The 15,148-nt window shown below is 46.9% G+C and overlaps 1 protein-coding gene across 1 annotated transcript in view; it reads right to left on the bottom strand.

Annotated features, from left to right (window-relative positions):
* satb2 (SATB homeobox 2) overlaps positions 1-15,148 on the bottom strand; it is a 55,854-nt gene that overhangs the window by 32,980 nt on the left and 7,726 nt on the right. Inside the window, exons 2-3 of the mRNA XM_085373755.1 lie at positions 5,321-5,536; positions 1,054-1,239 (exon numbers count right to left, since the gene is read on the bottom strand). Coding sequence (XP_085229881.1) covers positions 1,054-1,239; positions 5,321-5,492 — 358 coding nt within the window. The 5' untranslated portion in view covers positions 5,493-5,536. The remainder of the gene's footprint in view (positions 1-1,053; positions 1,240-5,320; positions 5,537-15,148) is intronic.

The following is a 15,148-nucleotide window of genomic DNA, read 5'->3' on the forward strand; positions in this document are numbered from 1 at the left end:
AATAGGCAACCTCACATCCACTTTTGTTCTCAGACCACTGATTAGAGGGAGAGTCTTCTTTCATTCTTGTCTTGACCTTTGAGCTGCAGGACATTTAACTCTGACACAGTATTATAGTTTACACTGTGAGCCTCAGTGAAACTTTTGTCATGCTATCAACAAGAGTCAGCATGACATAGCATGTTAAGAATCTAAGTAATAGTATAGTGACAGGATTAGTCTTTCTGTATTTACCTAGTGTTTTACTTTGTTTAGCAGCATCGTTGTTGTTGCGTTTGGGTTCCTTTTGATGTTGACTTAATGTCTGGAGTTTGATTTTGAATTTGATAAAGGAGGGGTTTTTTGGTTCAACTGTTATAACACTATTAATAATCTAAGTTACACTCATTTTAGGCTACCTTTGAGCTTTCCAGTCTTTACGTTAAGCTAAGCTAATAGGCTGCTTGTTGTAGCTTTTCAAATAGACTAAAAATGACTGATAATCATCACTCTTATTTAGTTTCTAACCCTTAGTTAAGGAGGAATACTCATTTACAAGTATTAATCTCAGGCTACATGAAAGGCTAACTAGCTGCTAGTTAGTTAGCAGCTACCTAGCTGCTAGTTAGCCTCGCATAAAGACTGGAAACAGATGTAGGTTTGCCTTTGAGATAGCTGTTTGCAGCATATTTGTAATATATAATCTAGTTTTACACACATGAACAGGTGTATTTTACGTATGAACCTACTGCAGCCTGAGGCTTACCAAACTCATACTCTGCCCATTCATGCTCTCAAACTTTGATGGTTTGTCTGCGTCTTGGCTGACAAACAAATAATCATTTGCTGCGTAGTTATACTTTAGTTTGGGGGTTTTGGTCTTTGAGAGGACAGCAAACCTGTTAGCGTTAGCACAGTCACATTTATACAGTGTAGCATGTAGATATTCTGACAAGTGTCTTATACAATTACACCGTTCACTTTCAAGAATTTGTCTCAGTGTAAGAACGTGTGTCTTTTAAAACATGGAGAGAATAGGCGCATTACAGATGTAACAGCATGTCTTTGACTGACCGTGGGCTTGTGCTGCAGAGCTGTGGGAGTACCCGAGGGCCAGCAGAGCTGTCTCCACCAGCTGAGAGAAGAGTATATCCTTCCTGACCAGGACAAACTCTGCGTGCTCCTCTCGTCCCTCACATCCGTCTGTCTGGATCCCTCCATCTGACTGCTCCACCACACAGAAGACTGGAATCATCAGACCTGTTGTGGAGGACAATAAAAAGAAGAAGGAGAAAAGCAACAGGAAGATTTTTTAATGCCTGGCTTTAATTGTCTGCGATCACATGGCATTTCATCCCTCATAGATAGAAAACATGTGGATTATATTCACTGCGGGTTAAGCTTGTAATCAATTCATCCTTTTTCTTTCACACTGTTGAGTATTGCAACACCTGAAACTCTCAATATGCGGCAACCAGCTAGGAATGGAAAATGATATGCAATCTTACATAGACTCTAACAGTGTTGTTCCCTGCACGCTGCACGCTCACAGGCATTTCATCTAACGGACTATTAGATAAGTAGTCATAATAATGGTTCCCATAGCACGTATGCAAAACCAATATACAAAAGACTTAAGGGTGAAAGCAGCAGCTGCTTATCTTAGTTTATTAATAACATAAAAATAAAAATGTGACAACAGTGTCGCAACCAGAAAAAGTGGAAGAGCTGTGGCAAAAGATGATTAATATATGGTAAAAGAGAGGTGTAGGGTCACAGCTTCTTGAATTAACATGATAAGTCTTTCTCGAGTATGCAAATTTAAACCAGGTGAAAAACTCAAACCAGATTCTCTGGAAAATTCTACCCCACACACACACACACACACACACACACACACACACACACACACACACACACATCAAGTGAAGAAGTTCTTGTCCCTCATTAATACCACACACGCATACACAGACGCGCATGCATGCATTCATGAAAGCAAAATCCTTGACTTGGTTTTAATGCCATCAGCAGCAATGCTTTGAACCACATCGCTGCAATACATGTGCAAGTTTAAAGTTTTTATCACATCATATATACACATAGATAGATAGAGACAGTGACAGACTAACAGCATCTGCATGATTTTCATCTGTCACATTCTCTTCAGAACTGAGCTGGGGTTGTCTGTTGTCTAAAACCAACAATTCAACACTCACACCTACTTCACTGAGCAGCAGTTCATGCATGTGAAAGAGCTGAAGTTCAGTAGGCAAGATTTGGATTTTTCTCACTAAAGAAAAAGATCTGCTGAAGGAGAACTTGTTAGTTTTCTTCTGTAATACTGCCATGTTTCAATTTTAGTAGGTTAAAGGGGCTCTAAGGTGAGAAATGTTGTAATCTGAACTGGATTGCATTAAACCAAATGGATTTCATTTTTAAATAGCTTGGAGAAAAGGCTTAAAGACAGAAAAATATAAGCCTTACAGGTCTGAGTGACTTATGACAACATCTACAGCTTCTGACGATAACAGCTGATGTCTCTCTTACTCCACGGCTAATTGGTGGATGCCTTTTATTTTAAAATCCTGTAGTTCTCTTTTATTTTGTTTCCTCTCAAACTTTTTGTCTGACGCCCCTGTAACACTGTCATCCAGGTCTTGATTATTCATGTGCTTCTTCCTCTTTCTTCATTATCTGCTTAAGGTAAGAATCCAATCCCAAAATTTCTTCCTCTCGGCTCTTTAGTGGAATATCAATCCGTCCTCTCCAATATCCGCCTTTTTCCTAAAAGGCTTTTGGTTTTGGGCCACCTGTCAACCAGCAATTAATTAAAGCCCTCTGAAGAAATGACGGACTGTGGCATTAGGCAGCGTCCCAGCACTAATAATGCTCAGCATGGCGTGTGTTTTACTGCATGAATACCACACAATAACACACACAGACACACGGAGGCATGCTTGTCTCCTTTTCCCGGCACACACACACATCCATACAAACACTTTAGGGTGCATGCAGCATTAGCTCCCCTTGCACCCCGATCCATCCCACCCGTTGTTTTAATCAGTCAATTTCTATATTTCTATTTCCTCCTCATTAATCACTCTGCTCCCAGTCCTCCAGGCTCTCATGGAGTGAATTACACACTGGAGCACCATGCCAATTCAAGTAAGTGAATTTCCCCCAACAGGGAAATATAACTGTCAACACAGAGCAGCTCCCTCCGACCAGCACTCCTCTCTCCCTCTCTCTCTGCCTCTATCTCGCTCTTTCCTCCGTCTCCACCTCAATCTGTCTTCTCTCATATGCAGTGTCCTGTGATTTGCCCGCCGACTGTATGATCTGGTTTGGACGATGTGATGTAGCCTCAAACCTCTAATCCCTCTAATATGTATAGGGATGAGTGAACAGGGATATTAAAATAAGATATGTGTATGCAAGCAGTGGAAGGGGGTGTGTGTATCTTGGCAGCTTTTCTTTGTTGTGAGTGTCGCAGCCTGGAAGTTGGTGGACATATGGTGTTTGTGTGTGTGTGGCCCCCTCCTCATGGCAGCAGTGGTTTGGAGGAGACACGTTGAGTTTCCTGTCTTTGAAAACAACCCATCATTACTGCAGTCCAACCAACCATCCATCCGTTCAGCTCAGAAAAGCCCGCCCCCTGTCTCCTTCCTTTTTTACACTTTATCATCCATTCTTGCTTCAACACTTTCTTTCTTCTTCTCTTCTTACTGTGGTCAAACCTGAGCTTCTTGTTGATTTGTTAGCTGCTCTTCCAAAAATCTCACGCAGATTCATCGCTACAAACTCACAGTTTGTAGCCAAGCACTGCTCAAAGCCACAGATATTTATGCTGGATCCTAGAGTTTTGCAGAAATATGCAGCATGACTTTTGATGCAAATTTGCATAAAGTCTAGCAAATTTTCACTTTTGCATTCTACATTACTAATTGCTCATTATTTATTTATATAAATAAAATAGAATTACACTTGAATTATATTATACATGGCAGAAAATAAGTAAAAGCAAATAAGGTCCACTATGTAGACCCTAAAATTAAACAGTGTTTCCATCTTTCCCTTTAGTGGTACTCAAAAAGTAATTCTCACAATTCTCATAACATGTATCATTTAAACATTAATACGGAGACTCTAAAAAAAGAAAATAATTCTCTGACCTGAATTTTCCCAGAGCGAGTAAGAGGGTACACATCGTGACCTAAATAACTAACGGTGTGGGGCGTCCCAAAGATGCAAAGATCAGGCTGATTGTTCTGAATGTTTTGTCTAGACTAAGCTCTGTAGTCCATGAGGAGCTGCTCTTTCACTTACTTATCTCTATGCTCCAGAGCAGCTTTGCAATCTGACAATTTTACATTTTCATTCAAGTACACCACCAAATCTCATCCAGCCTGTTTTCAACTAAATACCTTCATTTGATATCAAAGTGCACACTTCAAATAATATCTTGGTCATTAGAATTTTCAGTTAACATAAAACGAGTAATGAATAAAAGGAGTAAATTGAAATTCATGATGTGCAAATGTTTTAAAATCTCAACCAGACAAAGTGTGTAAAAGTGAGTTTAAGAGATTAAAAAAACTGCAAACACCCGGCAACATGAAACCCCAAAACACAGACGGGGAACTGCATCCCCTCGTGCAGCTGCACATTAACAAGAACCAACTTTGACAATGAATGCAGGGATCAATAAGCCACGGTGACTTGTATAAATCTTGTTTATATGGAGCAATCTCCTTTATTTGGTAAGCCTGTGTTATACCGTTCCCCCCAGACGTATACATTAACTGGACAGAAGCAGCTTGAGCATCTCCCCTCAGCACCGCCACATTACTACATGGCACACTGTGCCAAACTCCACTCATGGGCGGGATGTGGTTCACTGTAAAGCCAAAAGCTGCTTTTGGGGTTTGATTAACGTAAGCGCTTTAAAACCTCTGACACCGTGATCACACAGCTTTCTCTGATATATATTTTTTTATAATCGAATGATCCACAAACTCAGGGATTTATGGATTTTAAATAATTGCAGTAATCAATAGCTTGATGATCATTTGTTTTCATTAAATAAAAGATGACAGCGTTTAACTTTGACAGTTTAATCCAAACTAATTAATGTATTTCTATGACTTCTATTTCTATATTTTGAAAAAGGAAAAGCCAATTTTGGGGGTAACGTGCTAATAATTTATGCATCAGTACAAGTTACTTTCTTTGTTGCCTGATTGCCAAGACTCTAGAAGTAGTGTTTGTTTTTTGAAAAATCTATCTTCTGATTGAAATTTGCTTTCTTTTATTCACGCCTCGTGATCAATATGAGCCTTACCTCCGAGGGGTCTCAGTGGGGCTCCGTTGTGGCGTATTCGTGGCCCAGTGGGACTCCCGTTGAGCTCCAACCGGCCTTTCTTCCCCGGTGGCGGGAGGCCGCTGAGATCTGGGCTGCCCCCCCTCTGCTCGGGACTGTCCTGGGTGATGGGACTCTCCCCTCCTCGCTCCATCCTCCTCCAGGCTCCCAGAGGATCTCCAGCCAGAGAGAATGAGTCTGCAAAAAAAAAGTTTTACAGTATGATTAGCAGAATTTCAAAAATAAGACATTGATATCTGTATTTTTCAGACGGGCAAAACGAGGAATTTGTTCTCCTGCAAGTTTGTGTATATACAAGTCAAAGCCTGATGTATCATGTTTCTTTGTGCCATAGAAATCCACTTTCCTGCTGCTGTAAACACACACTGCTACACTAAATCTATATTGATTTGTGGCTAACAATTTAGTGCTGTGTGAGTGTTAAATATTTGTCAACCATTTTCAAAGATTTATATCTTCAGTAATTAAAGGGCTTGGGACTGAGCGCTACGGGCAGGAAAACAAAGAAGTCAGGAAGCTCTAAGAGGCAGTTCACAGCACCTATTTATGTTGAATGTTATCTCAGGCTGTTGGGTGGCCTCCTGTGATGCACACAGCACCTCCTCTCCACCACCCGTTTGAACTCTTCATGGATTTTTATGCCACAACGTTATCTTTTGCTTACTATCTATCTCATAGATCCTTTTTTTATCCCGTTTGTTGTCATAGTTTCCCCGTGCTCCTCTTTCCCCTCACCCCTCACCTGATGGGGTGGCTGCCCCTCCCTGAACTTGGTTCTGCCGGAGGTCGGTTGCTCTTAAAGGAGAGTCCTCCCCGTGGCCTTTAGCTTACAGTATAAAGCTTTTATCAGCATAAATAAAACTCTAGCCAAGAGAACAGATGTCATTTTAAAGGTAAACTGTAAACTTTTTGTATTACACAATGAACTAATTAAATTTCCCATTCCATGTTGCAGTAAATAATGTAATAAATATATTCATAAATTATATTTAAAAGCAAACGAATAAACAAAGGAAAAGAGAGATGGGCAGATTGTATATCTGGGAGCTTCACACTACCCGTGCTATCACATGGTCAGTACCTCATAACATTGCTACCTTTAACATGTAGGCCTCCATGTGCTGATATACTGATGAGAGCGTGAGCCTCGTGGGCTTCCATCCCCTGATGAGCGCGTGTCAGCCAAAAGTCTAATATAGGATAATGCCATTAGCTCTGCTTCCAAGCCTGACAGGGGACACATGCCAAAGTATCAAAGAGCAGCCAGCTCACTCAGGCCAAATGGACTGCTTTTATTTACATAAGAGCCCTGGACAATATCAGCCGGCATGTGTGACCCTCAGTGAACACAGAGATTAGAAACTGTCAGTAGAAAAAGGCAAACGTGAGGCTTTTTTTTAATTTACTGCACTATTTTCCATACTGTAACTATGCTGTGGGCAGATTTGCAAGCCCAACAGAAACACAGGGTCTTTGGTTTTTGGACACTGGACAGAAATTCACCAGAACAAATGAGGGAGAATCCATGGTTATTGTTTGAATTTCTTAATATTTCTGCAGGCTTTACTGGCGCTGTTTTTATTGTGGTGGTGTCACTCACTCTTCTTCCTCCTCTTTCGTTCCGCCTCGTCTTTTCTCTACCTTCACTACCAAGCTTTCCTTCTTACACAACAACAGCTGAAAAGAAAACAAGCAACCACCACAAGAAGAAGAAAAAAAAGTAAACATACTGACAATCTGAGACGTTTTAAGAGCCTGGGCTAAATTTCAAAATGAATAATAAATTAAAAACATTAGCTTTGGAGTGATTAAAAAGTGTGGGTGGGAGGCACAGAGGCCAAAAATGTAAGCGGCAGAGTTCAATAAAAGTGGCTTAAAGGACAACAAAAAAAAGAAAGAGAAAGACAAGTTCAGAGAGTTACACAGAGTGGAAAGCAGTGGGTTTAAATACGAGTACAATGGTAGCTGTAATTCTCAGTGTGAGGCTTCCTGAGAAAAACAAGAGGCTTTGCAAATAAATCTAACCACTACCAGCGATGAAAAACAACTGAATATAACACAAGACTGAGATCAATTCAGTGGCTGCTGGCAGCTGCAGATGATAAGTGTTACTGTACTTATCAAAATCATTAATGATGCAATTTTTTCCATTCACCCGTTTGATCGGTTTGCACCTACACGTCCTGAGTGGAAGTGCCGTCTGAATGGCAGGGGTTTGGTTTGATTCAAGTCACGTGCATCCGACGGGATTTTCATACTGTTTACTCCACCTTGCAGACCTCCAACAGCACAAGTAATTTGTCACATTTAGCACATTTATCTCTCCTATTTGGTCACAAAGTGCAACAAATAATGAAGTCAACTGTTTTATCTATTTATTTAGTTGCTGCAGTATCTGTGTCACTGATCATAGGTTAGGTTATAGGCAAATATTTTATCCTGAGTGGAAATGTATTTTGAATGGTGGGGGTCAAGAGTTTAGGGTTTGGGATTCTGTGATTGTTGATATTCTGAGAGACAAGCAACATTTCAGAAAGTAGAAAATGTGAAAACGTTACCTTTTAATCCAACTCTCATACATTAATTATCACATTAAGCTTGGCTTTAGGTAGAAAAGTATGTAGAAATTCTAGCCATAGGAGTGCACACCCACACCTTATAAGGATCGTGGGTGCTGGTCCTAACCGTGACCCAGAGGCTATCACAATATGTCATTTCTATTTTTTGGCTTTTTTTTCTCATTCATTCATTTATGAGGTGTGATTGTGCGTCTGACTTATTGTTTTGGAGCTAGGGCTTGTTGGTGTTTTTGTCTTTGACGTCAGAGGGTTCGAAGGATGAAACTATTTCATTTCACTTGTTCTGCCTCTCATTTACAAATAATCCTCCAAAGAGTCTGATTTCATCACCAACAGGTCCCATCCTGCTTAAGCTCCCCACACTGCTACTAGTGATCTCTATCGAGACCTGCACATGCCGACATCTCACCATCTCACCTAAGACTTACATGCAAGAACACACAATCTATGACCAGTTTCTTAATCTCTAAATGCATTCTGCCTCAATTATACTTCATTTGATGCAGGAGATAATGTTACTGAGCCATGCATTTTTTTCTTTCTTGTTAACCTTACTCACTCACTTGGTGGCGTGCCTGAGATAAGACACTCCCGTTAGGACGACAGCAGAATGTCTTTTAGGAATATAGCATTACACTGAGTTGTATTTCTGAGAGAGTTCAACTTTTCCACAACTCTGTTAGCCAAAAAATAACTAAATATTAGTCTTACTAACAGAGTGTAATGACTACAAGTCATTTAAATGATACATTTAGGGTCTGAGTCAATGTTATTGAAGACCAGAAACAAACTTTTCTCTCAATTCTTTAATCCAACTTTTTTTTTTTTTTGCACCGAATACTCAGTTTTGCCTTCTACCAAAATACAGATTTAGGGTGGGGTTGGTGGAGTTGTCTTCCATCAACTCAGCGCTAAGTAGTTTTGAAAGGCTTGATATAGTGTTTCAGCAATTCAGCCCTTCAAGCCCTCCTTTGTCATCATTTCATAATGCACTGAGTGTTTTAAACAGATGACAGATACATGCCAGTTTAGCCCTCACACTTATGCTCTGGTCCCAGATCCAGATGTTTCTGTAATAAGTGCATCGTGTGGTTCGACATTGTCCTGCTGAGATAAGCAAGACCAGGAGTTTCAATCTTATGAGATCTAAGTCATCGTTGTCAACAGTTTGAGGGTTAAATGCAGAACTGTTACACAATGACAGTGACACTGTAAACACCTTTTAAAACAATATATATATATATATATATATGTTTGTATGCTCCTATATTATAGTAGCTGCTATGAGTTTGAATAATTCGGTTTATTCATTTCTTTTAGGATAAAAAAAAATCTAACTTGCAAATTTATGACAGCTGCAGCTCATATCAGCAGTAAAGCTTTGTGCAGGGTAATCTACTTTATAATATATGTAGAGCAAATGTGCAATTATATTTAGGTATTTAGATTTTAATTGAGGCATCGTGCAGAAAGACTGCAGATGATATGCTGGGTGTATCCTAGGTAAAGCTCCACTGTGTGAAAACACTCCATACTTGCTTAATTTAATAGTATTTCAATCTAAATGTACTCAAAGCACCAAACTGGAGCAGACAGCGATGTTCATCATTAACACACTGTTCCCTCAGTTTTTATTTCAGCTGTCTTCCTTGTAAAAACCCTAAAACTGTGTCAAGTGGTGAAAATAACTTGGGTGTCATGGTCCTGAGTCTGAGGACTCAGTGTTTTGTGTTCCTTATGCTTTTGTTCATTCAGAGTGTGTATTCTGTTGTGATTTTGCCATTTGTTAGGTTTCTGTTCTTTGCCTGCCTGCTTCCACTTCTCTGTGTTCCCTCTGTCTGTCCATGGTGTTATTGTGTCTGCTCATGAGTCTGCCTGTCAAGTTCAGTGTCCGGTCTGGTTCTCTGTGTCTGTTAGTTTCCTGTTTTATTCTGAAAGTTCATGTCTCATGTCAGTGTGTTCAGTTTTACCTCTCCCCTGTCTCGTTAGCCTTATTTCTCCCAGCTGTGTTGCCCTCCTGTCTCGCATCCCCTGATTACTGGTGTGTGTATTTAAGCCCTGTGTGTTCTCCTGCCTGTTGCCGGTTCGTCTGTGTAACTCCGCATCAGTCTGTGTTCCTCGGTGTCCTGCGCGGCTCTCTGCCTCTCACCCCTTTCTGGTACCCTCTCAGGTTTGTCATTTAGCTTTCCCAGGTTAGGTCTTTTGTTTTGTCTTCTCTCTTGCCTGTTTTGCCCTCTCACCATTGTGTAAATAAACATCACCAGCATTATTATCTACTGCCTGCGTTTTGGGTCCTTTCTCCCTCCATTCCCACACGGCTCGCCTCGGCAGCCGTGACAGTACGAACCGGCCACTATGGACCCAGCGGCAGTCAACCCGCCCAAGGAGCTCCGGGAGGACATTTTGTACTCAGTGGACAAATTAATTAACCTATGGCTGGAGCATGAGGGGAGAGAATTCCGCCAAAGCATAGCGGTTCGGCTTCAGCGTTTACTTTTTGGTCTCCCCTGGTTGCTCAGCTCACTTCACCCGCTCATACAGGATTTCGTTCTGAACGAGCTTCATCTTCTTCCCCCTGCTACCACCCACCCAGCAACACATGCTTCACTCCCCGACCCGACGGAGAGCGTCCTGCCCGGCCCGTCGGTCCAGCCTTCAAATGGGGATCAGCACTCACGCCGTCGACACCCCTCGCCACAGTCGGACCCCAGGATATCAGAGCAGCCGACTGTGGTGAGTAGGAAGGATAACAGTTCCAATTCGTACCTTGAGACTTTTTCTTCCGGGATTGTTCGGGGTGTGTCAGTGGGAGCTAATTCGCGAAGCCTACCTACCTTCGTGGTAACCGATCTCTCCCAGGTTGGCATTTTTAAGACTTCAGTGAAAGCAAAGGGCTGTTGTTCTTCTGAAACTGTTAAACCCGTGTCAGCCAACCCAGGGTCTGCTAAAACTGTGACATATAACCCAGAGACCATTAACACTAGCTCTGATAATACTAGGTCCGCTTATTCATTTGAACCGCGGCCTCAAGCTCAGTTAGCCGCACGGCCTCAAGCTCAGTTAGCCGCACGGCCTCAGGCTCAGTTAGCCGCACGGCCTCAGGCTCAGGTAGCCGCACGGCCTCAAGCTCAGTCTCCAACTCCACCACCGTTGTCATCACAACCCCTATGTCAGTCACCCTCAGTTCTGCCTCCTGTTCAGCAGCCACCAGCCCTGCATCCTGTATCAGTTGTTCCACCTGTAAAACAATATAAGTCTATTCTACCCGAAAGACACAGCTCCTCGCCCATCCACTCCAAGCAGAGAGACACATCTAACAATACTGTTTTCGTTCCTCAAAAGCTGGCCCGATTAGAGACATTTACTACCTCCAGGGTCTCCCCAGAGTCCGAGTTGCAACCCGCAGTTGACTCTGGACCCCTGGAGGCTAAGGAGTCAGCCGAGGACTGCACCCAACTGTTGCCTCCTGAGCCTAATCTATGTGTTGCTCAGCCCCAGTCAGCATCAATGCTGCCAGAGGCCCGTGTGCCTGCTGGTCCTGTTGCGTTCCTGCCAGAGGCCCGTGTGCCTGCTGGTCCTGTTCTGTCCCTGCCAGAGGCCCGTGTGCCTGCTGGTCCTGTTCTGTCCCTGCCAGAGGCCCGTGTGCCTGCTGGTCCTGTTCTGTCCCTGCCAGAGGCCCGTGTGCCTGCTGGTCCTGTAGTGTTCCTGCCAGAGGTCTCCGCACCTGCTGGTTCCGTTCTGTGTGTGCCAGGGGCTCCAGTGCCCACTGGTTCTGAGACTGTTTTTGCTGGGGGGCCCGAGGAGCCCGTCCAGCCTCCTTCCTCGTCAGCTGGGGGGCCCGAGGAGCCCGTCCAGCCTCCTTCCTCGTCAGCTGGGGGGCCCGAGGAGCCCGTCCAGCCTCCTTCCTCGTCAGCTGGGGGGCCCGAGGAGCCCGTCCAGCCACCAGCTGCTCCAGCTGCAGCCTCTGTGTTTCCACCCACGCCAGCTGCAGCCTCTGTGTCATCCTCCACGCCGTTGCCTGGTCCGGATTCAGCATCCTCAGCGTCGCCTGGTCCAGCGCATGCTTCGACTTCATCCGCCTCGCCTGGTCCAGCCTCCGCATCACCTGCAGTGGCCTCCTCTTCAGCATCCTCATCAGCTGCTTTGCCTGGTCCAGCTTCAGCATCCTCATCAGCTGCTTTGCCTGGTCCAGCTTCAGCATCCTCATCAGCTGCTTTGCCTGGTCCAGCCTCTGCATCCTCATCAGCTGCTTTGCCTGGTCCAGCCTCTGCATCATCGTCTGGTCCAGCCTCTGCATCATCGTCTGGTCCAGCCTCTGCATCATCGTCTGGTCCAGCCTCTGCATCATCGTCTGGTCCAGCCTCTGCATCATCGTCTGGTCCAGCCTCTGCATCATCGTCTGGTCCAGCCTCTGCATCATCGTCTGGTCCAGCCTCTGCATCATCGTCTGGTCCAGCCTCTGCAGCCTCGTCTGGTCCAGCCTCTGCATCATCGTCTGGTCCAGCCTCTGCAGCCTCGTCTGGTCCAGCCTCTGCAGCCTCGTCTGGTCCAGCCTCTGCAGCCTCGTCTGGTCCAGCCTCTGCAGCCTCGTCTGGTCCAGCCTCTGCATCATCGTCTGGTCCAGCCTCTGCATCATCGTCTGGTCCAGCCTCTGCATCATCGTCTGGTCCAGCCTCTGCATCATCGTCTGGTCCAGCCTCTGCAGCCTCGTCTGGTCCAGCCTCTGCAGCCTCGTCTGGTCCAGCCTCTGCAGCCTCGTCTGGTCCAGCCTCTGCAGCCTCGTCTGGTCCAGCCTCTGCAGCCTCGTCTGGTCCAGCCTCTGCAGCCTCGTCTGGTCCAGCCTCTGCAGCCTCGTCTGGTCCAGCCTCTGCAGCCTCGTCTGGTCCAGCCTCTGCAGCCTCGTCTGGTCCAGCCTCTGCAGCCTCGTCTGGTCCAGCCTCTGCAGCCTCGTCTGGTCCAGCCTCTGCAGCCTCGTCTGGTCCAGCCTCTGCAGCCTCGTCTGGTCCAGCCTCTGCTGCCTCATCGTCTGGTCCAGCCTCTGCTGCCTCATCGTCTGGTCCAGCCTCTGCTGCCTCATCGTCTGGTCCAGCCTCTGCTGCCTCATCGTCTGGTCCAGCCTCTGCTGCCTCATCGTCTGGTCCAGCCTCTGCTGCCTCATCGTCTGGTCCAGCCTCTGCTGCCTCATCGTCTGGTCCAGCCTCTGCTGCCTCATCGTCTGGTCCAGCCTCTGCTGCCTCATCGTCTGGTCCAGCCTCTGCTGCCTCATCGTCTGGTCCAGCCTCTGCTGCCTCATCGTCTGGTCCAGCCTCTGCTGCCTCATCGTCTGGTCCAGCCTCTGCTGCCTCATCGTCTGGTCCAGCCTCTGCTGCCTCATCGTCTGGTCCAGCCTCTGCTGCCTCATCGTCTGGTCCAGCCTCTGCTGCCTCATCGTCTGGTCCAGCCTCTGCTGCCTCATCGTCTGGTCCAGCCTCTGCTGCCTCATCGTCTGGTCCAGCCTCTGCTGCCTCATCGTCTGGTCCAGCCTCTGCTGCCTCATCGTCTGGTCCAGCCTCCGCAGCCTCGTCTGGTCCAGCCTCCGCAGCCTCGTCTGGTCCAGCCTCCGCAGCCTCGTCTGGTCCAGCCTCCGCAGCCTCGTCTGGTCCAGCCTCGTCTGGTCCAGCCTCCGCCGCCTCGTCTGGTCCAGCCTCCGCCGCCTCGTCTGGTCCAGCCTCCGCCGCCTCGTCTGGTCCAGCCTCCGCCGCCTCGTCTGGTCCAGCCTCCGCCGCCTCGTCTGGTCCAGCCTCCGCCGCCTCGTCTGGTCCAGCCTCCGCCGCCTCGTCTGGTCCAGCCTCCGCCGCCTCGTCTGGTCCAGCCTCCGCCGCCTCGTCTGGTCCAGCCTCCGCCGCCTCGTCTGGTCCAGCCTCCGCCGCCTCGTCTGGTCCAGCCTCCGCCGCCTCGTCTGGTCCAGCCTCCGCCGCCTCGTCTGGTCCAGCCTCCGCCGCCTCGTCTGGTCCAGCCTCCGCCGCCTCGTCTGGTCCAGCCTCCGCCGCCTCGTCTGGTCCAGCCTCCGCCTCGCCTGGGGCTGCAGGGGCCACGCAGCCCTCAGGTCCCCTACTACCACCTCCACATCGTCGGTCATCTGCCAGGCCGCTTGTTGGGCATCTCCGCCACTGTGAACGCCCTCCTGAACGCCGCCACTACCTTCCACGTGGCCGGCCTCCGGACTTGTTTCCACATCGCTGTTGCCGTCCGCACGGTCGGCCCCCAGAGCTGTTTCCACGCCGCTGTTGCCGTCTGCACGGTCGGCCCCCAGAACTGTTTCCACACCACTGCCTACTGCGTGGCCGGCCTCCGGACCTGCCCCACTGCTGCTGCCTTTCACGCGGTCGGCCCCCGGAACTGAACTGTTTTGGCCTCCGGGTCGGCCCCCTGACCTTGTCCGTCTGGGCCTTTTCGGACTGTGTCCCTCCGTCCTGGACCCCCACCGCCCGCCCTGGTCGGGTCGTTTTCTGTTTTTTTTTGGTTTCGTGGGGTTTTTTTTTTTGGCTTTGGTCTGTTTTTGTGTTTCTGTTGGGCTGTCTGGTGCCAGCCCTTGAGGGGGGGGTACTGTCATGGTCCTGAGTCTGAGGACTCAGTGTTTTGTGTTCCTTATGCTTTTGTTCATTCAGAGTGTGTATTCTGTTGTGATTTTGCCATTTGTTAGGTTTCTGTTCTTTGCCTGCCTGCTTCCACTTCTCTGTGTTCCCTCTGTCTGTCCATGGTGTTATTGTGTCTGCTCATGAGTCTGCCTGTCAAGTTCAGTGTCCGGTCTGGTTCTCTGTGTCTGTTAGTTTCCTGTTTTATTCTGAAAGTTCATGTCTCATGTCAGTGTGTTCAGTTTTACCTCTCCCCTGTCTCGTTAGCCTTATTTCTCCCAGCTGTGTTGCCCTCCTGTCTCGCATCCCCTGATTACTGGTGTGTGTATTTAAGCCCTGTGTGTTCTCCTGCCTGTTGCCGGTTCGTCTGTGTAACTCCGCATCAGTCTGTGTTCCTCGGTGTCCTGCGCGGCTCTCTGCCTCTCACCCCTTTCTGGTACCCTCTCAGGTTTGTCATTTAGCTTTCCCAGGTTAGGTCTTTTGTTTTGTCTTCTCTCTTGCCTGTTTTGCCCTCTCACCATTGTGTAAATAAACATCACCAGCATTATTATCTACTGCCTGCGTTTTGGGTCCTTTCTCCCTCCATTCCCACACGG

This window comes from Diplotaxodon limnothrissa, linkage group LG16 (genome assembly GCF_057381915.1).
Source record: "Diplotaxodon limnothrissa isolate DT_005_m linkage group LG16, D_limnothrissa_male_GT1.1, whole genome shotgun sequence".
Classification (NCBI taxonomy): domain Eukaryota; kingdom Metazoa; phylum Chordata; class Actinopteri; order Cichliformes; family Cichlidae; genus Diplotaxodon; species Diplotaxodon limnothrissa.